The sequence below is a fragment of the Siphateles boraxobius genome, unplaced genomic scaffold, assembly GCF_051911475.1.
Source record: "Siphateles boraxobius isolate OS27281-9 unplaced genomic scaffold, OSU_SipBor_1 13, whole genome shotgun sequence".
In the NCBI taxonomy this organism is placed as follows: Eukaryota; Metazoa; Chordata; class Actinopteri; order Cypriniformes; family Leuciscidae; genus Siphateles; species Siphateles boraxobius.
In genome coordinates this window covers 20,861,539-20,888,012 of record NW_027508733.1, presented here as the reverse complement: position 1 = coordinate 20,888,012, position 26,474 = coordinate 20,861,539, and the positions used below count along the sequence as shown (strand labels likewise).

The 26,474-nt window shown below is 39.7% G+C and overlaps 1 protein-coding gene across 1 annotated transcript; it reads right to left on the bottom strand.

Moving 5' to 3' along the window:
- Positions 1-24,522: 24,522 nt before the first annotated feature.
- On the bottom strand, positions 24,523-26,000 carry LOC143735527 (mast cell protease 1A-like). The gene is made up of 5 exons (XM_077225716.1): positions 25,905-26,000; positions 25,661-25,811; positions 25,419-25,554; positions 24,761-25,012; positions 24,523-24,675 (listed from the first exon to the last, which is right to left on the bottom strand). The coding sequence occupies exons 1-5, from the start codon at positions 25,966-25,968 to the stop codon at positions 24,523-24,525; spliced, it is 756 nt and encodes a 251-aa protein (XP_077081831.1). The 5' UTR covers positions 25,969-26,000.
- Positions 26,001-26,474: the final 474 nt, after the last annotated feature.

Sequence of the window (26,474 nt, the reverse complement as noted above, 5' to 3'; positions counted from 1 at the left end):
GACAATATACTGACAATAGACAATGGACCTTTTTGTCTGAAAAAATTATCTGATGTGTCCTATAAACTGTAACCATTTTCACATACAGTGACCCAAAAGTGGACACTTACCCAACACTTAAAAATGCATTGATGTCTTTACATTATATTACAAAATATCAAACCCAGCAGAAATAAGGAGCTAAAAGGCATAATACTTAAAAAAAGATTTTAATGATAATACTATGTAAAAAATATATGTTTGGACATACGTTTTGAAATATTACCCCAGAAAGTTAGGTTAATTATTAGAAAGGCCATCATCATCAGGCCATGGCATCAGTTTTTTTTTTTTTTAGGAGAGTATATTTACCCATATACTTATATTTACAATATGTATTTTATTAAAATATTTTTCATTTAAATTTAATGGTTAATCCTTATATAATTCTTTTTGGTCTTCCTACATAATTTATCTTTGGAATATACTGTAGTTGCAATATGTTTTTTTCCAATATGTCTTCTTAAGTGTAATATTTATATATAATATGTGTCCTGTTTATGCTGCTGTAACGCCTAAATTTCCCCCTGGGGATAAATACATTTTTATCATCCATCATCATCAAGTCTGTAACTTTGTTGCACATCAAAGGACCTCCAGAATCACCCTGAAAAGTGGAGAAGCCGTGAATAAAATTGAACTGCTACACTATTTATGATGTCTCCAGAATATACTTTGTACCTGAAAAAATCCTCCTGCACACACCATCCTTGACGTACAACACAGAGGCACTGCTCTATTACACTACGTGAACTGACTCGAGGCCCACAGAGAAGGAAATTAATAGTTGTTATTTTTGTGCACAAAAAGTATTCTCGTTGCTTGGTAAACTTAAGATTAAGCCACTAGTCACTTTCACTATTTTAACAATGTCTTTAATAACTTGTCAGGGCTGGCAAGTTTAAATCCCTGAAGAAGCCTATGGAGGAGTGATCCAGCTCTCAGATTTAATCAAAAAATATTTTAATTTGTGTTCCAAAGATGAACGAAGGTCTTACGGGGTTGGAACAACATTTTTGGGTGAAAAAAATCACCCAGCTCTCCTTATCTTAACACTACAAAGACAGTTCACCTATCAAAATAAACCACATACCATCTAGAATAATGGTATATCAAAACTCTTATTTTTGGCAAATCTGATCTTATTTCTTTTCCTTTTTTGTAATTTGAAACCCTCAAAAAACAGCAAATAATATTTCTTGGCAAAATTGTAGATACACCAGATATCAGACATCAGTGTTTGAATGAATACATTCTATTACTTGCAAAATGAACATTCAGTCCTATAAATCAGATTTGAAACCGAATTGGATTTGTGAACAATAGGGATAAGGACATTCAGGATATTTTTCTCTTCCTCAAAATTTGTAGTACATGGTTAAGTACACAATAGTTTTCTTGCAGTTTTCCCTGAAAAATCTAGCTCAGTCATTTACCTGAAGTAGCATGATGTCATAGCAGACTCATACCCAGGGTGGATGTGGTAGAACTTGACATTCATGGCTAAAACCATGATTGTGATCATGAGCTTCAACCACAACTGTCCACTTCTCACCTCTGTCAAGATGAGGAAGAAAAAAAGTTTTATATGGAGCTTATATGAATATTTGAAAATTTGAAATATTGACTCGTGTAATCTAACAAAATTGAATATTATATGTATTTTTAAATAGTTCTGAATTTGATTTCTTTAAAAGAATATTGAACATTTTAAATTTATGAATTGAAATGTTTTTAATTTCTGAATTGTATAGACATGTATTTTCAAACAGCTGTTTTTGGTTCTGAATTCTTAGACAGCAAATATCCAGTTTTAAAAAGTACAGATCCAAGTTTTCAAGATGAAGAAGAAATTCGGAACTTCTAAAATTCAAAATGAGGAAAATTCAGATCGTACAGAAAGTAGGTCACAACTTAAAGTCATCCACAGGGAAGAGTAGAGGATCTCAGAAAAGTCGAATCAAGCATTTTGGCAAATTACAGAGCTGCACTGCAGTAGTATTCTGCCGCAAACGTGGTGTCCAAGAGAATCAGTGTATCATTCGTTCAGTCATTTTTTGATTTAATATTAAGAGTAAAAAAACTAGAAAAGCTTGAATAGCCTATATGATTTCTAATATTCTAATAATAGTCATCCGATGCTGCAGTTGTACGGATTCTTAACGCGTTTATTGCAACTACTTAGTAAAAATCTATACACTTCAACGTTTTCTCATCAAACAGCCAGACTAACCAATGGCTCGACACAACCTGTACCAGGGAAGACCTGTACCAGGGCTTTCTTCTTATGTAGATATATATTCACCAACTGGGTAGGCCTATGACAGTAAATTACGGCTGTCATAGCCTACCATTGTAAACAATATGCATTTGGAACCATGTTGTAGTCTATTAACTACTTGGTTATGATACTTCCATTGCAAAGCCTCACATATTTTACTCAACTTTAGCTTGTTATTTATTTACTGTTCACTATAACTACATCCACAGATGCTTAGAGAGAAATTAGTTTAGGTTGGTTAGATTAGATTAGAAATAGATTTGACTAAATATTTATTCAGATCAAGTTATTGAGTGTAGTGATAGCAATGCTAAACATGTATAAAATGCACATTAAAATTAGTTTTATTTATAAAAAAATATATTATTTTATGATTTTTCTCTGGTAAAGCAGCACAGTTTATGACATCATTCCTGTATTGAAATGTTTTTTTAGCAACAGTTTGTGGTATTTTTGTTGTTCCTTATTCACTGAAATATGAGTCTGACAACAGGAATGACTGGAAAGTGAGGGCGTTGCCTAAATAATATATGGTTGTGACAATGAGAACACTGACTGGAATTGATGCTTGCCTTGTGATACATTTATTGAAAGAAGGTTTATGGAATAATAATAATAAAAGAAAATCTTCCTTTTTTATTTTACATGTAGACACTTAACATGTCAATTGTTCATCGATCCATTGAATAAATGGTGAGATGTTAGTATACACTTTAGGACGCTCAGGATAATTAGTGAAGAGGGTCACTAAAAGATGTGACACCAACTGCAGTGTTTCCACAAACCAAAGGACCTCCTGAATCCCCCTGTTGAGAAACACAGATCAACACGTCACTAGAAACCAGTTTGTACATTACCATAAAATCTGTCAATATTATGTTCTTATTCTGTATATTATTTGTTTTACACATATGCTGCAGGATACACCACTGCCATATGCACAGATCATCTGTGAGGGAAAGTACTCAGATACCCATCTGCGCTGACAGTCTGTCTGATTTTTGTCGTTCTACCAGAAAGTCTCGGGAGATATATTGATGCAACAAGGCATTCATTTATTGACAGCCCAGCAAGCAATTATTTATAAACACCCTAGTTCATAATCCAAAGGTAGCGGATCTCGGCGTAGCCGACCCCCAAATGTAGGTGGATAATGGATCCACCGGAACGGAGCCAGCCCACTCCAAAAAAAATGGTAACGGAAGGTATACCCACCAGTCGTGAATCCTGTGGTTCCTGAAAAATAGGAAAGGGATTTACCATAAACTAGCATGATGGAAGTTGGATGTGGATACCTTGTAGGCCTATAGCTTAATTAGACAAGATGCCACTTTAGTTTATGTAAAACGTTAACCTATAAGGTACAACGTGGAGCCATGGGATTATTATTATGTTTTTTTTTTCCAGGCATTTAGCAGGGCTTTTATCCAAATGACTTATGTAGAATTCGATGTAAATTTTACGTGATTACCAGTTCCACTCCTAAGGACACACAAAAACAAGGCCACATTGGACCACACAGAACAGTGCCACATTGAGCCATAAATAGACAGGCCTCATTGGACCACACAGAACAGTGGCACATTGGGCCATACATAGACAGGCCTCATTGGACTACACAGACAATGCCACATTGGACCGGGCCTTATTGGACCACATAGAGCAGGCCACCTAGGGCCATACATAGACAGGCCACATTGGACAACACAGAGCAGGCCTCATTGGACCGCAAACACTGGCCACATTGGACCAAACGGCCACGATTGACCACAGAGACAAGGCCTCGATGAGCCACAGGGCCATGATAGACCACAGGTCTAGAGACCCACACAGAGACGAGGCCCGCTGGGCCACAAGGCTTCTAAAGCCACACAGAGACAGAACCACTCATAGACAAGGCCCTAGGCCACATAGAACCAATGCCATAACTGGCCACAAGACCATGGGACAAGGCCACATTAGGCTACACGGTCACAGGAGACCACGCTGAAAATAGAATGAGGCCAAGAGGGCCGCGATATCGTGAGCCCACACTGAGACAAAGTTGCACAGAGACAACGGCCACTAGGCCACACAGAACCAATGCCACGACTGGCCACAAGACCACGGGACAAGGCCACATTAGGCTACATGGTCACAGTAGACCACATTGAACATATATCATACTCTTGCACTATCATAAAAAAAAATTTATGACCATAAGGCCACACTGGATGAAATCACAACAGCTACTACTGCCACATAGAGACAAGGCCACACTGAGACAAGGCCACTAGGCCACACGTAGACGATGACCCATTGGCCATTTGTAGAATCCAAGCTAGAGACTATTGACAGAATAATGAGAAATGGGAGAGCATAACACCACCACCAGTAGTTGCATTTTCTCAAGTAGAGGGTTTGTTCTTTCTTTTGATATATTGCATGTTCAGAGATTCATACCACAAAATTTTCTTGGGGCAATGAAAATTACCAAAAATGCTTGCGCTGACTGGAAACGTAAATAAATAAATAAATAAATAAACACTAGCGGGGAAATAGATAAAGTACAGTTAAAGTTATATTTCAATTAGAAAAATAATATTTATAGGGTAAACTATAGGCCTACGTATGATGATACGTTCACAAAAACTAAAAAGTGAAATAGTACACTTAGCTACAAGTATACTACTAGTAGGCTACGTTAGGGTTTGAAATTGGCCGTCAACCCGCCAAATGCGTGTCAAAATCAACTGTGGCGGGCGGGTAACGATGTCAAATCACTAGCCAATTTGGTGTGTTACTTATTATGTTTCTTTACTTTGCTGGGAAAGTTTGTGTAAGCCAATCTGCGCAGATTTAGCGCAAATACTCAGCTCGTGAGTCATCATAATATATTAAATACAGCGTATTGTGCAGAATCCGCCATATCTGGATTATTTGAACATGCCCGCCGTCACTACGCAACAAATAACGGCGCACTTGTTCATTTGCATTGAAACAATAGTAAAGATTAAAAACATTCATATATATATATTCAGAGAGATATTTCTCCTTAGTCATAATGTCATAATGGCTAAAAAACATTCTGCTATAAGTCTTAATTTAAAAAATTTCTTCTTCTATAACAGCATGGCTAATGTAGTTCCAGACAAGTTTTGACCGCTTTAAAGTTCCATGTCAGTTCGCCACATTATTTCATTTATTCTCAAGAGTTTTGCAGCCACACAACAAAAGAATCAAAAACAGCAAAAGGAACTGATCAAGCAAAGAAATTTGACTAACTATTAACATTTTAAAATGAAATGACATTTTATCTATAAACAGCACACTCTCTTTCTTCTGCCCTCTCTTCAACCCACATGCACACGTAGTCACAGAAACTTATCAGCACTGCCTGCAATATTTTATCGATTAGTTTTGGTACTGAAAATCTACATGGTATTTCTCAGTAATAAGGTGATAACATCACTGTTAGAACGAACCGCACAAATTCAGACAAACCAATCTCTCTCTCTCTCTCTCTCTCTCTCTCTCTCTCTCTCTCTCTCTCTCTCTAATGATTGCTATCCTCCATTGCTAGTTATGATTCTGAAATGACATTTTGAAATTAGCAATGGGAGATTGGGATAGAACGCGTCAGAAAGTTCTACTCGAGGCCCAAGATCATTTTAAGTCATGAGCACCAACAACCACCGTCAGAATCTCAAATCTGTTGAAAGAGAAAGTCATGATGTCATTTATGTCATGTAGGAATTGCAGCAGTTGATTGCAGTGTTTATTGCACATTCAGTTGTTTCACATTAACATTTCGATGATGTTCAACAATGAACATTTCAAAAGTCTAAAAAATTCTTCACCAACAATTTTAAAGATTTCTGTTCCCCATTTAAGTAGATTTGAAATGTATAGAGTTGTCCAAATGCTACCATGTGGCCTAATATAAAATGACTTTGGTCAGGGATAGGAAAGCATTCTCCACAGAGACCTTGTGAGAGCCACACACCTTTAACAGCAGAACAGAATTATTTTAATTTTTTCAATCTTTCTCATAATATAAGTGACTGTTGTGAAATTGAGACCATTTTATCAATCACACTGAGACATTGAAAATGATACCAGACATGAAATAATTAAAATCATGAAATAGCAAGCTTCTGACATCCAGTCTACTTTCAGTGAAATACTTTCATATGCCCCAAGATGGTAGAGCTTATGAATGAGTTGAGAGGTATTTGAGCATATGGCTTTCTTTACGGTCTTTTATTCAGATTAGCAGGTTTATTGTTTTGTTGCATGGTGTCTTCCTTGTGAGAGCTCTTGTGTTCAGTCTTATCAGAAAATCTTGGGCTTACAATACTAAAAATAACACATTTTATATTTATTTTATTTATTTATTTATTTTACTGTAGAAGTGTCATGACAGGTGTGTGAGTTAACATGTAGCCTACATTTTCATGTGCTTCCAGTAAGAATAGACCTTTTGTAATCTATTATGAGTCTCATGACTAATTCTATTTTCTATTTCAGATGTCTTTGCAAACTAGAGTGTTTCTCACAGGGTGTCTGACCACATGCGATACGAAGCCCCCCACAGGAAACCAAGCCTGCTGAGAAGTGTTGAGCTAATCTTTCAACTGAAAAGTGTTTGGTGTTTGTCACATGATCTCCAAAAATCCACACATACAATCGACAGTGTGTTTTTAGGAAATAAAATGTTTGTCAATTAAGTTCTTGCTTCACACCTCCAAAAATAATCCAAGGCATAAATTTGGAAATCTTGGTGTAGACATTGGGTTATGTAGGTGAGTCACAGTTCTTTAGCTGATTGAATGAAACGACAACTTTGTTGCACACCAATGGTCCTCCAGAATCACCCTGAGAAGTGGAGAAAGATACAGGGTGTGAATAAAATCCTGAACTGCTACACTATTTATGATGTCTCCAGAATATACTTTGTACCTGAAAAAATCCTCCATGACCTCCTGCACACACCATCCCTGAGGTGGAGTATGTTTTCCCCCAGTACTTCTGACATGCTTTTTATCAAAGATTGTGACATCAGCCTCCATAAGTCCCCCCCCCCCCCCCCCCCCCCCCCCCCCCCCCCCCATCCTGCAACACTGCATTGGGCCTTGGCCTTGATGTCTTTATCTTTCTTTGGTATGGAGATCCAGTTGACTTTGTTGTTCTTTTTGAGCTGTATATATATACAGCTCAAAAAGAACAACAAAGTCAACTGGATCTCCATTCAACAGCCTTTTTGTTTCAAAAACATATGGCATTATTTTACTTCCATAGTTTGTCATCCAGTTTACTGTATAAAGTATATACTTTATACAGTAAACTGGATGACAAACTATGGAAGTAAAATAATGCCATATGTTTTTGAAACAAAAAGGCTTTTGAATTGTACGACTTGAAAAAAAATATGCATTGCATTAACCCTGCTTGTATTTTAATGCATTGTATTTTTAGGGCTTGCATTTTTATGGCCTGAAATTTAGCATGGTTGAATATTTAAGCTGTGAATATTTAAATTCAAAACATTTCAAACACATTTTCATTAATAAAATTTCAATAATCCATACACCTTTCATATTTCACTTCAATATTATACAACCTATAATATTCAACTGGCGGTTTTCAGTCCATTTTATTTCGCTTTGCAAATTCGCTTCCACAAATTCAGTGGTTCAAATTCGACAGTAAATTCAACGTTGACATCCAGGAACTACTGGAAAAGCAGTAGATTACCGAGCATAATCTCCATCTGCTGTTAGTCCACATCACCAGCAGGAGGTGCAAGCGTGTGTTGTTGACGAAGACCAGAGCAACAGTTAGAGCAAGCCATTCATTCATAAAAACTCATTTACAACAATGTAAGTGTATCTGTGATTATTATGTTTTATGTGAAATTCAGTGTCTTCACGATAACTTTTCCTGTGTAGCCTACATGCATCTCTACCGTGAATGAGATTATAATGTTATTCGCCCGATGAGGATGTTTAGGCCTACAGATCCAATGTTACATTTGAGTTTGAAATATTGGTTGTTTAGTTGGCGATTGTGCTGCATGCTGTATGCTACTAGGGTTTCCCTCAATACGTCAGGATTCCCCTGCTGGACATATAAAACGCTTAACGTAGCTTAATGGACTAATACAGTGATATAAAAGACCAAACTCGCAGGCAAGCAGAAGGACTCAGAATATGAACTTAACGCGCAAAGTTTAAAGCTGAGCGTTTCTCAGTGATACTGGTATAAGTTGGCTTGACTTTGGACACTCACATTTAGGGACCATCTCTAAAGTTACATTCGACATTGGTATACACGTTTCTAACTTCAATAGCATTTGAAGAGAACGACTTGCAGTCATAAAACCAACTGTAAAGTGTTCATGTAGGTGTCAGGCATAATGCGCAATTTATTCAAATAAATTGAAGTTTGCTATTGAAGTTAGAAACGTTTAGGGCTATAGGACTACCAATGTTACTTTAGAGACGGTCCCTAAATGTGCGAATGTCAAGCCAATTTTACATTTAGTCATTTAGCAGACGCTTTTATCCAAAGCGACTTAAGTTACAGTTAAACTAACAATATAGGAACACAATATGGAAGTTCTATGACCATTCCCAGATTAATCATGTATGTAGGAATATTAACATGTCTGTAGGCATACTTCCCCAACAAGGTGCGAGTTTGGTCTTTTATATCACTGTATTAGTCCATTAAGCTACGTTAAGCGTTTTGTCCTGATGGAAGGGAAATCCTTGAGTATGATGAGGTATTGAGGATGATGACATAAAGAATCGCATGCGCAGGGTAAGATTTGTGAAAGTGTGTAATATTCAGGTAAGCACTGAATATTTGCGACACTGGTTTACGGCGCCCCAGCAAGGTGGCTATGGAATATTGGTTTTGCGCCAGGAGGGTTGGTCCTAGTGAACATGTGAAAGCGGCTGCCGGCTGCACGTTAGCTAATAAAAGTTAAAAGTTTGTTCGGTACTCGCTGTACGTCTCCTTATTGATAACTGCATGCCCTGTGCAATAATTAGTAAACAAGAAAAAGACATGGTGTCCGAAGAAAAGTATTTAAAATGGATTTTGCAGCAGTACCATCGCCGCACATGAATTGGGAATCGTCTAACTTACCAGATGCATGGCGTAAGTTCAGACAGCATGCAGAGCTCATGTTCGCAGGTCCGTTAAAGACACGAGGTGAAGACGAAAAGTGCAGTTATTTGCTCCTGTGGATAGGAGAGAAAGGAAGAGATATCTTCAACACTTGGGCGCTGACAACAGATGAAGCAAAGGTACTGAAAACATATTACGACAAATACGAAGCATACGTGAAGCCCAAAACAAACACAGATTTCACCAGATATAAATTTCATGAGCGAATTCAAGGAGCCAGCGGCTCGGAGTTAACGTTAGACAAGATAGCCAGATCACACGAATTTGCACAAGCTCAGCTCAAAACGTTTGCAAACAGCGCATACAACCCCCGCGATCAAGTAGTGCACGCAGTTATCTCGCAGAAAGAGTCACAGAAACGAACAGTAAAAGCTGGAATGAAAGCTTTTCATTGGAGCAGCAATGACATCGCGGAGCGCGGCAGGAATTGCGGTTACTGTGGCAACCAGGCTCACAGTCCTTCTGGAAAATGCCCTGCAAAAGGTAAACAATGTGGCAAATGCGGGAAACCCAACCACTTCGCCAAAGTGTGTCAGTCTGTTTACAAAAGGAATCTTCATGCAGTGAGCAAAGAGGCTTCACATGATGAAGACGACCCACATGCAGAGTTTTTCGTGGATGCAGTCTTGCAAAAGTCATGTGACACGGAACAAGCATTTGCTGACATACTGCTGGGAGAAGGAAAAACTGAAGTTAGTTTCAAGTTGGACACCGGAGCACAGGTGAATGTCATTCGCCTGCCACATTTAATATGCCAAAAGATCAGTGCATAATCACACCGACTAAGCACAGCCTCACTGGTCAAATGCTCACAGTAAAAGGGACATGTGTGTTGCTGTGCAGTTACAAAGACAGAGAAACACTGATGAACTTTTACATAGTCAACACCCAAGCACCACCTGTGTTAGGTCTAAAAGCAAGCCTGGACCTGGACTTAATCAAGCTAGTGCTCTCAGTGAACACACTTAAAGAGGACAAGTCCATCATGGAGGAATATGCTGATGTATTCGATGGCATTGGATTATTCCCAGGGGAGTGCACAATCCATTTAAAACCCAATGCAACTCCAGTTGTTTACCCACCGAGAAGGATATCTCTGGCTCTACGTGGCAGACTGAAAGAAGAGCTGCAAAATATGGAAAAACAAGGAGTCATAGTCAAGGTAACAGAGCCCACCGACTGGGTGAACGCACTTGTGGTCGTGGTAAAACCGAGAACCGGCAAACTCAGAATATGCCTGGATCCCCGCGATCTCAATAAAGCTATCAAGCGTCCACACTACCCATTGCCAACGATAGAAGACATCATGCCCAAACAAACGGGTGCAAAATACTTCAGTGTTTTAGATGCCCGTTCAGGGTACTGGGCAATAAAACTAACCGAAGAATTGTCCAAGCTGATACAGATTTCGTCGTCTTCCATTTGGCATCATTTCAGCTCAGGATGAATTTCAACGAAAAATCGACGAGACATATGAAGGCCTAAATGGTGTCGTTGCAATCGTCGATGATATCCTCGTTTACAGGCGAACCAAAACGGAACATAACGACAACTTACATGCAAAGGTCTCTTGAGAAAGGGGTGAAGCTCAACCAAGAGAAAAGCATTGTGAGTGCCTCTGAGGTTCGCTACTTCGGACACTGCTTATCCGCTGAAGGAGTCAGGCCAGACCCTGAAAAGGTCTCAGCGATCAAGCACATGGAGCCACCAAAGAGCAAAGCGGAGCTCGAAACAGTCCTGGGAATGGTAAATTACCTGTCTAAGTTTGCACCCTGCTTATCGGACATTAATGCACCACTTCGTCAGCAGCTCAAACAGTCCAGCGAGTTCATATGGGATTCCCAGCACGACACCACATTCCAAAAAATGAAAGATCTCATAACTAAGGAACCTGGACCAGTGCTTGTGTACTATGACCCACAGAAAGAACTGCACCTTCAAGTGGATGCATCAAAATACGGCCTCGGTGCAGTCCTGCTGCAGGACAGGAAGCCGATCAGCTATGCTTCGAGATCACTGACCGAATGTGAAGTTAGCTATGCCCAAATAGAGAAGGAGCTCTACGCAGTCTTATTCGGCTGCAAACGCTTTCATCAGTACGTATATGGCCGAAAAGTCATAGTGGAGTCTGATCACAAGCCGCTTGAAGCTGTGATGCCGCGACTTCAAAGAAGGATCCTGCAACTCCAGAAATATGATATCACTATCACACACCGGCAAGGAAAGGAGATTCCTGTGGCAGACACCCTCTCTAGAAAGTTCATAGAGACAGAGCACGACAATCTCAGTGGGGGAATGGACTTGCAGGTTCACATGGTATACTAAAGCTTACCTGTCAGTGACACAAGGCTGCATCAGATCCGTGCTGAGACTGAGTAAGACAGCCAGCTTGTCCAGCTCAGACAGGTGATTCTGGATGGATGGCCTGGAGAGAGGAGAAAATGCCCTGCAGACATTAGCGACTTTTGGAATTTCTGAGATGAACTGTCATTGACCAACGGAATCATTCTCAAAGGTGAGAAGATAGTCATACCCTCCTCACTCAGAGAAGATATGCTCACACGCATTCACGTCGTTCACATGGGCATAGAGAAGTCGAAGGAAAGAGCACGAGATGTGCTATTCTGGCCAGGAATGTGTAAACAAATAGAACACATGGTCGAAAGATGCGATACCTGCCTGGAACGATGCTGTTCAAACACCAGGGAGCTCATGATTCCTCACGAAATACCAACCAGACCATGGCAGGTGATAGCTTCAGACCTCTTTACCTGGAACAGCGAAGAATACATGGTTACAGTAGACTACTATAGCCGCTTCTTTGAATTGGACAAACTCAGCACGACCATGCTTCCACTGTCATCAGCAAACTCAAAGTCATTTTCGCAAGACATGGCATTCCAGAGAAAGTGGTCTCCGACAATGGTCCACAATTTCGGGGCAAAGAAGTTTGAAGACTTTGCAAAGACATGGGGTTTCATGCACACCACCACAAGCCCTCATTACCCCCAGAGCAATGGTTTGGCTGAGAAGACTGTGCAGATCGCAAAATCGATCTTGACAAAAGCCAAGATGGACAGGAAAGATCCCCATCTCAGTTTGTTAGAGTATAGGAATACACCTGTTGACAACTTCAAGTCACCTGCCCAGCTTCTCATGAGTCGCAGACTGAGATCCATACTGCCAACCACCATTAAGCAGCTCCTATCTGAAATTGTCAGTTTCAAAGAGGCACACTCCAAAAGAGTAAAACAGCAGCAGCATCAGAAAAAGTACTATGATCGCTCGACTCGTCCACTGTCACAGCTTCACACTGGACAATGTGTTCGCATTCAAGAGCACGGACTTTGGAAACCAGCTGTTGTTTTACACCCTGCCAATACACAAAGATCCTATCATGTTCGCACTTTCAGATGGTCGGGAGTATCACAGAAACCGTCCTCATCTTGTCAGCACAAAAGAGGATCCTGTCGAAAATACCTGCGTTTCTGCAAACCTAGAGGAAGAGCAAAACAGCACTGGCTCATCAATGCTTCAGATACACACTGAAGTACCAGCACAGCATTCAAATGACAGTGAGATCCAGCCCACACAATACTATACCAGATCGGGTCGAGCAGTGCGACCTAGAGCAATCCTTGATTTGTGATTGGTAATTCGTCTGGGGTGTAGGTGGATAGCTGCCCCTATGAGAGAAATGGAATCTAAGATCTGGTATGGGCTGTCAGAGAATAATGGACGTTTTGTTCCTAAGTACTGTTGCATATTGTGCATAAGTGTCAGAGGTGTCTAGATGTTTTGTGAAATGCAGCAACCTCTGTGTTTAGGCTAGAGTAATGTTTCAGTGATTAGAGTATGCATACTGCATTGACTTAATGTGTTTTTATTTTTCAAATCAAAGGGGATGTAATATTCAGGTAAGCACTGAATATTTGCAACACTCGTTTACGGCGCCCCAGCAAGGTTGCTAGGGAATATTGGTTTTGCGCCAGGAGGGTTGGTCCTAGTGAACATGTGAAAGCGGCTGCCGGCTGCACGTTAGCTAATAAAAGTTAAAACTTTGTTCGGTACTCGCTGTACGTCTCCTTATTGATAACTGCACGCCCTGTGCAATAATTAGTAAACAAGAACAAGACAAAGTGTACATAAGATTGAAAGCTTAAATTAAATTTGCATGTGCAAGAAGAGATTTGTAAGGTGTAAATCGCCCTTCAAGTGTAAGAAAAAAATATTGCAGAATTTAACTGTTATTAGTAAGTGTAATTCATGTATTTTGAAGCTACAGCTTCATGCTAATGCAAAATAAATAGGATCTGTATTCTTCAGACTTTCATTTTTCCGCGCTTATACTTTTGGCACGTTTTTTGCGCACAAATGCGGCCAAAAGCACTGCAAGCCTGTGAACAGCAATTTGCAACCGAAAACAACAGAGGCAGGAACTTCAAAACAGATTAATTGCGTAAAATCAAACTTTGTGTAAAAAAAAATAACTGATGCAAATGTGTACATGACTTGTGTGCATGAGGCATAAAGTTTCCGAAATAACCCGATTTGTACAGTTGCGTCTTTCTTTTTCCTGCGCTTCCAGTTTTGGCACGATTCTCTCACTCACTGAGTTTTGCAAGTGCGAAGAGGAGGGCGGGTCCACCTTCATCATGTAGCCAATCAGATGAGCTTCTCGACGACACTCGATTTATTCTGATCTGATTGCTTCAATAAACACGCCAGTCACCAGAACACATCTTTATCTTCATTTGGCTCAGAAATGTTCACATTGCCGAAATGGTACTTTTAATGCACACATACATGTTAAATAAATAAATAAATGAACAAATGAATTAATAAATAAATAAATACATCATGATTGCTTAATAGTCTGTGCACCATTAGGCTGACTATATGAGCCAAAACTGAATTCGAGCTGGTGTGTTAAGAAAGGAAATTTCTGTGTATTCAGTGCATGTACCCTGCTCATCATCATCCTCCTCCTCATCAGGCTATATCAGTTTGTAATCTTGATGCTTAATGTAGGCCTAGTATCTGCACTACTGCATGCATAATTTCACCTGTCTACTGATCAGGGGGATTCCAGAATTATTATTATTATTTTACTAAAATGAGTTACAATAATATTTTTTCCCTTTAACATAAGAGCATCTCTAAATTATGTACCATTTATCACCTGCAATGCAATCGTGTAACCACTACATGGCTGTTTTTAAACATATCTATGCTGTGTATTCCCTGGTTGCTGGGTTTTTATTCACACATAATTAGTTACTTTTGTCAAAGTTGAGTTCATGTTGATTTAGTATCAGTTTTTCATTACAGTCAAATCTGGACACAGAGAAAGCATTTTGTTAGTCATACTATCTACATATTATAGCTTGATCAGTCACACGGAAGTAATCAGAATCAATATCGACAGTGCAAGACAATATTTCAAAATATATAATTGAGTGTTAAATACCATGAACAGAGACATGATGTGAAAAACACTGCATCAGAATGGTATTATTACATAAAGAATGGGTACTAAATGTTTTGATTTTAAAGTTTAACATCAGCTCAGTGGTTTAACAGATTATATAATATATAAAATTTCAATCCAATAATATTAACACCAGCTCGAAATTCAATATGAATGTCAGTCAGCCTGGTGCACAGCTTATTAAGAAATCATGATTTACATGATTTATCATGATTAACAGAAAATTCTTTAATGCGATCCGGCCGCTCATTGGCATAAAACAGTCCCTGGTGGCTCTGAGAATTTTTTATCGCTTCCGCGTAGCCACGTGAATCGGAATTATCCCGACAACGTTTTATAAGTACAGAGGTAAAGGGAAGGAAGCCTTCACAAGGGAGAGACTAGTGACACTTCAGGACTGCATTGTCGTCGTGTCCAGGCGCAGTTCCTTCATCAGATCCGGAAACGGCCTGGATCCGGTGAACTGCGGTAAACCTCGGGATAAACAGAGAGACAAATATTAGCGTAGACGCCATCTGTCTTATGATGTACAAAGTACATCAGGATTTATGGGAAGTGTTCCCGGTTCCGGCTGATCTAAACTATGCAGCCTAACATCGAATTATAGAAGTCTATAATGTGTTATGTGTATGCTAAGCCAAAGATATGTGTTTTTAGTCTAGATTTGAACTGACAGACTGTGTCTGCTTCCCTGACAATTTTAGGAAGATTGTTCCAAAGTTTTGGTGCTAAATAGGAAAAGGATCTACCGCCAGCAGTCGATTTTGATATTCTAGCCAGGTATTATCAACTGGCCAGAATTTTGAGATCGCAATAGACATGACCGACTATAATGCGTTAAGAGCTTGCTCAAGTACTGGGGAGCTAAACCATTTAGTACTTTGTAAGTAATTAGCAATATTTAAAAATGTATACAATGTTTAATAGGGAGCCAATGCAGGGTTGACAGAACCGGGCTAATATGGTCATACTTCCTGGTTCTGGTAAGAATTCTAGCGGCTGCATCTTTGACCAGCTGTAGTTTGTTTATTAAGCGTTGTTGTAAACCTTCTTCTTCTTAAGTGTAGAAAAACTCAGAACTGAAAACCAGGACACTTGGGGGTATCTTTTAAGCAGGATTCTTTATTTGCTGTAGTCTTCTTCGTCCAAAATCTTACCCAAGTCAAGTCTAACTAAGGGAACGGATTACATATAGGTGGAGACTTCTCTGAAACAAAGCAAATGTAAATGAGGTATACAGGTTTTGGAACCTGCTCAGCATGACACACGAGAAAAGGACGGTGCAGGACTTCTCGTACTGAGACAAGCACTCCAAGACAAACGGTCTCAGTAATAAAATAGCAGGTGTTCAAACTTGCTCAGCATGAGTTTCACCTGGTGAGACACGAGAACAGGAAAGGCATGGCCTACTCGTACTGAGACGGGACAGTCAGGAATATCCCGCTGGGAACCCCTACCGTTTGCAGAGATTTCCCGGTCTCATCATTTATAAACTTTCTCAATATAAAATACTATAGTATTGGAAGCTCAATTAAAAATTTAATTGCAGGGCAACCACCCATAAGAGCATTACAATAATCTAGCCTTGATGTCATGAACGCATGGACTAATTGTTCTGCATTTGTCCTTGAGAGCATATGACGTAATTTAGATATATTTTTTAGATGGAAAAAATGCGGTTTTACAGATACTATTTGTAGCAATGTTCAGGGAAGAAGGAGGCGGGAACCGGCGAACAATCAATATATACTTTATTTAAAATAAAATAAACAAACTAAAATACCGCCAGCAGCCCCTCGCGGACGACTGCTGGCTTACCAAAAATAAACATAACGGCCAGCAGCCCCTCGCGGACGACTGCTGGCTAAAATAAAACAAAAACACAACTAAAACACAGGCCTGTTCCTCTCTCGATCATCAACGTCGTCGCTCCTCCTTTATGCTTCCGCTCCTCCGTGAGAGATGCGAGACCGGTGTGCTCACAGGTGTTGCTCATTATCAATCGCACCACCGGCCTCGCGCCGTTCTCTCACGTCCCTCGGCCGTCCTGTTCGCCACACTATTCATGTGACTTTCAAATGAAAGATTGCTATCAAAGAGCACACCCAGGTTCCTAACCGATGACGAGGACTTGACAGAGCAGCCATCAAGTTTTAGACATTATTCTAGGTTATTACGTGAGGAAGTTTTTTCAGAGTTAAGTAGTAGGAAATTACTAGTCATCCAATTTTTTATATCAGCAATGAATTCCGTTAATTTGGTGAATTGGTAAGTTTCTTCAGGGTGTGAAGAAATATAGAGCTGAGTATCATCAGCATAACAGTGAAAACTAATGCCATGCTTCCTTATAATATCTCCTAAGGGTAGCATGTACAGAGTGAACAGCAACGATCCTAGTACTGAGCCTTGTGGTACGCCATACTGAACTTTTGATCGATAAGACATCTCTTCATTTACTGCTACAAACTGATAATGGTCAGATAAGTATGATTTAAACCATGCTAATGCAATTCCACAAATGGCAACATCATTTTCGAGTCTATTTAAAATAATGTTGTGGTCAATAGTATCAAATGCAGCACTAACATCGAGTAACACCAATAGCGATCACCAACCACGATCGGATGATAAGAGCAAATCATGTGTGACTCTAATGAGAGCTGTCTCAGTACTATGGTATGGTCTAAATCCTGACTGAAAATTCTCACAGATACCATTTCTTTCTAAAAAGGAACATAGTTGTGAGGATACTGCCTTTTCTAGTATCTTTGACAGAAAAGGTAGATTTGAGATCGGCCTGTAATTGGCTAATTCTGTAGGATCAAGTTGCGTTTTTTTAACAAGTGGTATAATCATAGCCAGGTTAAAAGTTTTCGGTACGTATCCTAATGACAAAGATGAATTATTGATATTGAGAAGAGGATCTATGACCTCTGGAAGCATCTCTTTCAATAGTTTAGACGGTATAGGGTCTAACATACATGTTGTTGATTTAGATGAATTAACGAGTTTAGAAAATTCTTCCTCTCCTATAGCAATGAATGAATCGAATTTTTCGTCAGTGAGACTACAATGCACTGTCTGCTGCGATACTGTAGTAGACGGTTGCATAGTTATAATTTTTTTTCTGATATTATCAATCTTATAAGTGAAGAAGGTCATAAAGTCATTATTGTTGTGCTGCTTGCAAACTTCTGGGCTTGAAACTTTATTTTTCGTCAGTTTAGCAATTGTTTTGAATAAATACCTAGTGTTTTGTTTATTTTCTTCTAATATGGTTGAAAACTAAGCAGATCTAGCTGTTTTTAAGGCCTCTCTGTATGCAATAGAGCTCTCCTTCCATGAAATGCGAAATACCTCTAGTTTTGATTTCTTCCAGTTTCGCTCCATTTTTCTGGCTGCTCTCCTTAGGGCCTGAGTGTGCTCGTTGTACCATGGCGTTGGACCATTTTCTTTGATCTTCTTTAATCGCAATGGAGCAACTGTGTCTAAAGTGCTGGAAAAGAGATAGTTAAAAGTTTCTGTCGCAATATCGAGTTCTGCTAAGCTATCTGGGATGCTGAGATGATGAAACTGATCAGGAAGATTATTGATAAAGCAATTTTTTGTGCCAGAAGTGATAGGTCTAACATACTTGTAACAGAGTCGGCTTTGCAATCTTGGCTAAATGAAGTTTACACGAGACTAGATAATGATCTGAGATGTAATTTCTCTGCTGCAGAATTTCAACAACATCAACATTGATTCATTGTAATAATATTAGATCTAGAGTATGATTACGACAATGAGTAGGTCCTGACACGTGTTGTCTAACTCCAATAGAGTTGAGAATGTCTTTAAATGCCAATCCCAATGCATCTTTTTCATTATCTACATGTATATTAAAATCACCAGCAATCAGGACTTTATCTGCAGCCAGTACTAACTCTGATAGAAAGTCATCAAATTCTTTGATAAAGTCTGTATGGTGTCCTGGTGGCCTGTATACAGTAGCCAGCACAAATCTTAAAGGGGATTTATCATTTGCACTATATATTGTTACATTAAGCACCAACACTTCAAAAGAATTATATTTGAAACAAGACTTCTTAGTAATTTTGAAAATATTACTATAAATTACAGCAACACCTCCCCCTTTGCCTTTCAGACGAGGTTCATGTTTATAACAGTAATTTTGTGAGGTGCACTCATTTAAAGTGCAGAATGCATCTATACTTATATACATATTTTTTTGTTTGTTTTTTTGTAATTTGAACCCCTAAAAAACACACAAATTACATAAGGCAAAATTGTAGATACACCAGATATCAGACATCCAGACATCATTGTCTGAATGAAAACATTTCATCACTTGCAAAATTAACATTCAGTCGAATAAATCAGATTTTTCTATTCCTCAATTTTTTTTAACATGGTTAAGAACACATTTGTTTTAGTGCAGTTTTCCCAGAAAAACCTATCTCAGTCATTTAGCAGACTCTTAGACTCATACCCAGGGTGGATGTGGTAGAACTTAACTTCTATGTGGCTAGAACAAATGTGATCATGAGCTCCAACCACAACGGTTTCTTACCTCTGTCAAGATGAGGAAGAAAACATGCGTTTTAGTGGTAAATAAGGACTGTTCAAAACTGAGTTTTGCATTTATACTTGTCCTTTAACAATATGAATTTAGAACCATATTGTATTAGCTTACTTGGTTATGATGCTTCCATTGCAAAGCCACAAATATTTTACTCAACTTTACCTGGGTAACTTTGGTTTCGATTTAAGTAAAAACACATTTTTGAGTTTATAATGGGCTGACTCACTAGAAGTCATGTACATACTACGTTGGGTACTATCATCATTTTGGAAGTAGTCACACCAAGTGAAGACCCTTTTGGAGCAGTGTGGGACTCAAAATTCTAACTGAACAATAAAACCTTACTCTGTAAAGCAGTGTGCAGCCGTCATGACAAACTGTTCAGACACAAGGAAGCCACCGCATTTGTTTAGGTTGGTTATATTAGAAATAGATTTGACTAAATGTTCCTTCAGATCAAGTTATTGAGTGTAGTGATAGCAATTCTAAAAATACATAAAATGCCCATTAAAAGTGTTGTTCTAAATTTATGTTAAATGTAGAATGCATGATATAAAAGAAGTTTTCCATTTTCCATCAGACTTAACAGGAAGGCTCAGATAGCAGGGTGACTATCAAAAGCAAAGAGACGATCATGATGCTGTTCTGGGAAGGTTTCTCTGGAGTGCTGAAGTTCTCTTCAGTGTTGATGATGGTATTTCATGTAAAGTGGGCTTTAAAAACATCCCATTTTTAATCTGTAGTGTTTAATATGGAGTTGGCTCACCCTTTGCAGCTATAATAGCTTCAACTCTTCTGGGAAGGCTTTCCACAGGGTTTAGGAGTGTGTTTGAATTTTTTAACATTCTTCTAGAAGTGCATTTGTGAGATCAGGCACTGATGTTGAAAGCCTGGCTTGCAGTCAATGCTCTAATTCATCCCAGAAGTGTTCTATCGGGTTGAGGTCAGGACTCTGTGCAGGCCAGTCAAGTTCCTCCACACCAAACCCGCTCATCCATGTCTTTATGGACCTTGCTTTGTGCCCTGATGCGCAGCATGTTGGAACAGGAAGGGGCCATCCCCAAACTGTTTCCACAAAGTTGGGATCATGTAATTGTCCAAAATGTCTTGGTATGCAGAAGCATTAAGAGTTCCTTACACTGGGACTAGGGGCCAAGCCCAACCACTGAAAAACAACCCCACACCATAATACCTCCTCTACCAAACTTTACAAGCAAGTACCATTCTCCTGGGAATCGCCAAACCCAGACTTGTCCATTGGATTGGCAGATAGAGAAGCGTGCTTCGTTAATCCAGAGAACACTTCTCCACTGCTCTAGAGTCCAGTGGCGGCGTGCTTTACACCAGTGATTCTCAGCCAGTGGTGGGCCGTGGCCCTCTAGTAGGCCTCGGAGCGTCATCTGGTGGGCCGTGTAGGCAGTGGTAAGCTACCCCGAATTTTTTTTTTTTTATTGACAAATCTAGTTATTTTCTAATTATCTGATTGTTCTTATGAATTTATATGATCAAAAACCCTCATGTCAAGTCATGATGCATTATCTAAAAGCTAATTTATGTTTAAATACCGCAACACCAATCACGTCACAACATCAGATTGAACGTTTGTTCGATCAGATGTAACATTACATTACTGTTATATGGATCGTTTTCTGAAAAGAAACGCAGATGTGGGAGACAGACCTGTGCAAGCAAAAGCTGCAAATTGTGTGGTGAGAAAATATGATGCTGAATACATTAAATTTGTTTTTTATAAGGGCAGGTACTGAGACTAAAGGGGGTCGCACACCGGACAAGAAGCGCAGCACCGCGTCACGTCTAGGGGCCTGTTTACACCTGGTCACTTCATCAGTGACTGATCAATAAATGTGTTTTCACAAAATAGATATAAATCCGATCTTCAATTCCCGCGCTATACGCAGATTTAATGGAGTTCATGTCACCGAAATCAACAGAAATGAGCTGGTATTTATTGATCATCAGCTAATTTCAAAATTAAAGACCACGATAGGAGAGAACGGCAATGGCACATGGTAAGATCATTTAGTTTATTTACTTTTAATGAAGATGATTGTGTGTTATGTGTCTGCGAATTTCTTTCACTTTGATTTGCGATTGTTGCGCGTTGGCTTGATGAATAGATACTCAGCTGCTCTCATCTGCAGCGATTCGTAGTCTACTGCATTTACCACACACACAAACTGGAGCACGCGCGACGCTTGCGCTGTTTTCAGCCTCAGCCGCATCATTATATGAGGACATTATTGCATAAACATCATCTCCAGAGCCGCTTAGTCACTTCATGAGCTTTTTAAAGCTTCAACTGAGAAAAGTTATCGTCATATCATAAACACACAGAAACTCAAAGATCTCCACGGCAACCCGTCAAAATAAAAGTTTGTTTTTTCATAGGGCCCTAAACATGTAATTAATAATAATAATAATAATAATGTTATTATTAACAGTTCTCAGATTTAAAGATATGTTTAAAATAATTTAAAGAAAGTATTTGTCAAAACTCTTTGTTATTCTTAATTTTGACATTAACTTACATTTTTACACCAGAAATAGGCTATATACCGGTTTTAAAATATCGGTTATCGGTCTACTTGATCTTTAATAATCTGTATCGGCATCAGCCCTGAAAATCTTATATCGGTCGACCCCTGCTGGGGTGTCCAGCCGCAGGTGGAATATTTCAACCCCAGGGATGGCACGGTGGCTTGCAAAGGGAAAGACACATGCTCAGAGAGGCTTACAGTGGAAATACACTTATGGGGGTCTCTCAGGGGAGGGACCATGCACACGGGAGGCACCTATCCGACGCGCAGGCAAAAGACACTGGCGCCGACGTCAGGAGTGCTGGAGGAACTCAGGGCTTTCGGGAAGCTCACCTGAGGAGAATTTCGCACGTATCCAGGCTGTGGAGTGGAATGGTGAGCAGGCGAAGACACCTGAGCGGGTCCGGTACTAGCTGGTTGAAGCGAGTACAAGAGAGGACACTGGCTCCACTCGGAGATTGTAGAATCTGGCGAATGTGTTTCAGTGTTCCCCAGCCAGCAGCTCTGCAGATGTCTCTTAGCGAGGCGCCATACACTAGAGCCCAAGAGGATGCCACACTCCGGGTGGAGTGGGCAGTCACACCAAGGGGGCACGGTCGACCTTGCTGCTGGTATACCAAAGCAATGGCGTCCATTATCCAGTGAGACAACCTTTGCTTGGAGAGAGCCTTTCCCATCAGCTTCCCACCATAACAGACAAAGAGCTGGTCTGAGGTCCTGAAACACTGCGTCTTGTCTACATAGGCGCGGAGAGCGCGTACTGGACAGAGCAGTGCCAAGGCTGGGTCTGCCTCCTCCAGGGGCAGCGCTTGCAGGTTCACCACCTGGTCCCGGAAGGGAGTGGTAGGAACCTTGGGCACATATCCAGGCCGGGGTCTCAGGATCACATGAGAGAAAGCCGGCCCGAATTCCAGGCACGCTTCGTCAACGGAGAATGCGTGCAGGTCCCCTTCCCTCTTGATGGAGGCCAATGCAACCAGCGCTGTCTTCATTGACAGGAACTTAAGCTCTGCTGATTGCAACGGCTCAAAGGGCGCACTCTGCAGGGCAGTTAGAACCACTGATGGGTCCCAAGAGGGAACGAGAGGAGGGCGAGGAGGATTCAGTCTCCTCGCTCCTCTCAGGAACCTGACGATCAGGTCGTGCTTCCCCACAGACTTACCTTCGACTGGGTCATGGTGTGTGGCAATAGCGGCAACATAGACTTTCAGGGTGGAGGGAGACAGCCTTCGCTGTCCTTCTTGAAGGAAGGAAAGCATGACACTGATCGAACATCTCCGGGGGTCGAGAACGATGAGAAAACGTTTTGTGCGCAAAAAAAACAAAAATAACGACTTTATTTCAACTATTAATTTCCTTCTCTCTGGGCCTCAAGTCAGGTTACTAGTTTAACAGCGTATGATCTGTTGTTGTACGTCACACGCATCACCCACATGACCAGCGTCGGCCAATAGTAAGCCTACGTGTGACGTAGCTCTACACAATTACACTAGTTTAACTGACTAGAGGCCCAAAGAGAAGGAAATGAATAGTTGAAATAAAGTTGTTATTTTTGTTTGTTTTTACGCACAAAAAGTATTCTCGTCACTTGATAAACTTAATATTGAGCCACTGTAGTCACTTGGACTATTTTTACGTTGTCTTTAATAACTTTTCGAGGCCGGCAAGTTTCAATCCCTCAAGAAGCCTATGGACTAGTATGGAGGAGTGATCCAGATTTCATCAAAAATATCTTAATTCGTGTTCTGAAGATGAACGAAGGTCTTACCGGGTTGGAACAACATGAGAGTGAGTAAATACTGACAGAATTTTCATTTTTGGGTGAACTGCCCCTTTAATAGTGAGGAAATTTCACGAATGGTCTCATTGCACAAGTGGCAACCTATTACGTTACCACACTTGAATTCACTAAGCTCCTGAGAGCGACCCATTCTTTCACAAATGTTTGGAGAATCGTCTGCATGCCTAGGTGCTTGATTTTATCCTGGAGGCTTTTTCAAGAATTGTTTTTATTTGGACCTGTCTGAAAAAATGTTAATTTATAATTTTAGTTTATAAAAGTTTATAAAAGTTAAAGCAACACAGTTTATGATATCATTCCTGTTTTTAAATATGTTTTTTATTACTGTAATTTAACAACAGTTTTGGGTATTTCAGTTTTTCCCCATTCAATGATATATGAGTCTACAATCATAACTGAAAAGTGAGGGTGTGGTTGTGACAATAAGAACACTTTGAGTATAATTGATGCTTGCCATGTGATATTTTTATTGAAAGAAGGGTTATATAAAAAAAGAATATATATATATATATATATATATATATATATATATATATATATATATATATATATATTTATATATATATTCCTTTTTATTTTCCATGTAGACACTTAAAATGTCATTTGTTCATCGATCCATTGAATATATGCTGAAATCTTAGTATACACATTAGGACGTTCAGGTGAATTGCAGAGATTTTTAACTCCAAAAGATGTGACACCGACTGCAGTGTTTCCACAAACCAAAGGACCTCCTGAATCCCCCTGTTAAGAAACACAGATCAACACATCACTAGTGAATCCAGTCTGTACATTACCATAAAGTCTGTGAATCATCTTTTGTACATACCTTGCAGGATCCACCACTGCCATATGCACAGATCATCTGTGAGGCCAAGAAGCTCGATCTCCATCTGCGCTGACAGTCTGCCTGATTTTTTGTAGTTGTGAATGCCTCCATTAGACGATAACTCCCTGGACCATTAGTCCACAGTCGTCCCCAACCGGCAACACTACAGAGAATACCTGCTTCCACTTCTTCTCCTTTCTTTGGTAATGATATCCATTTAATGTTTTTGTTTAGTTTGACTTTTTTCTCTAGCTGTAATTCAAAAATAAAACCATTTTAATAGACAGTCTTTTATTAGACTTAAGTTCAGTGGATTATACTGTTGTGTTGAGGTTAGTACAGAAGCCTTAAAAGCCCAGTTAATTATTATTATTAGTGGTGGTGCCTTTAGTATTTTGCCTCTTTATTTTCTGCTGGGTATAACCACAAAAATGCTTCAATGATTTTTCAGGTTTTCTTTTTTGCACCGTTATTGTTTCTATACAGAGCATACAGAGCATAATACAGGGAACAGAGTCAAAGAGCCATTTACAAATGATTTAAATCACTTCAGTAATATTTCTAGATATTAAAACATAGTGTTTTGTGCTATTGTTTCCTGACTTGAGATATCCCTGAGATATTATTTTGAAGAAAAAAATGTATTACAGGTTGTTACCCTCAAAAGCATGACGTCATTCTGAATAGGACTGGGTATATAGTTTGGATGCTGGATGTAGGACTTCACTCTAATGACATCTGAGCTCTGGCTGGACCTTAAGTCATGAGCACCAACCACAACCAGAATTTCGTATCTGTATAAAGAGCATATTGGAAATGTTAATTTATGTCACACGATAATACACTGTATGGTTCCACTGCAGTCATTAACATTGCAGTTCACACTAAACAAGCTCTTACCCGTTCCAGCAATGTGCAGCAGTCAAGACAAACTCATCAGAAATGAGGAATCCACCACAGTCATGTTGCCCATTTGTCAGAAGAGAAACCATGTAAGGTCTGGAGTGGGGTTTGGCTTCCCTGCCGTTCACTATACCCACATTCACATGAGCTGGGAGAGATAGTGCTGTCAGTCAACTTATTCAGCCCATACAAATTTCACACTGATAAAAATCGTAATAAGCTGTTACATAATCAATCTCACCAGTGAAGGTCAGGAGTGGCAGCAGAGAGGCCAGCAGGAGCAGAGAGATGATGAGGATGGTCATGATGAAGTAGACGATCAGTGAGCTCTCATGATAAAACACTGTATAAATATAAGGGTGGGTGGAGATATTGAGCTGCCCGCAAGTCTTTTTTTTTCAGTTTGTGGATGAGTAAATAATGTTCTTGTTAATCCTTTTGGTCTCATTTTCAGGCCACACATGGTTTTTTTCGAGGTTTAGAAGATTAAAGCAAGTCAGCATACAGTACATTTTGAATATTTTGTGCTATATTTTGAACATAATGTGCTAGTGATCAGCAGATAAACATGAGGGCAGACTCCCCTCATCACAACAGAAGTCCCCTTTCATCTGCCATGATGAAAAGGACAGGACTCTAAAACTCACACCTCCAAAAGGAGTTCCACAAACAATGAACTAGGTTGGCTAGGAGACAAGCCTGCAAAGACAATTACCAGGTACTATTTATGGAAGGGAAGAATGATGAAATTAGCATGGCAATGATCACAGACTGATCCCATCCCCGTTTGCCCATTGTTCACCTCAGTCCT

Excerpts from the sequence above, each read along its gene's own strand:
- LOC143735527 (XM_077225716.1), bottom strand. The coding sequence starts at position 25,968 with ATGACCATCCTCATCATCTCTCTGCTCCTGCTGGCCTCTCTGCTGCCA. Across the intron at positions 25,013-25,418 it reads ATGACGTCATGCTTTTGAGG|CTAGAGAAAAAAGTCAAACT; the intron begins GTAACAACCTGT and ends TTTGAATTACAG. Across the intron at positions 24,676-24,760 it reads GCAGTGGTGGATCCTGCAAG|GGGGATTCAGGAGGTCCTTT; the intron begins GTATGTACAAAA and ends GTTTCTTAACAG.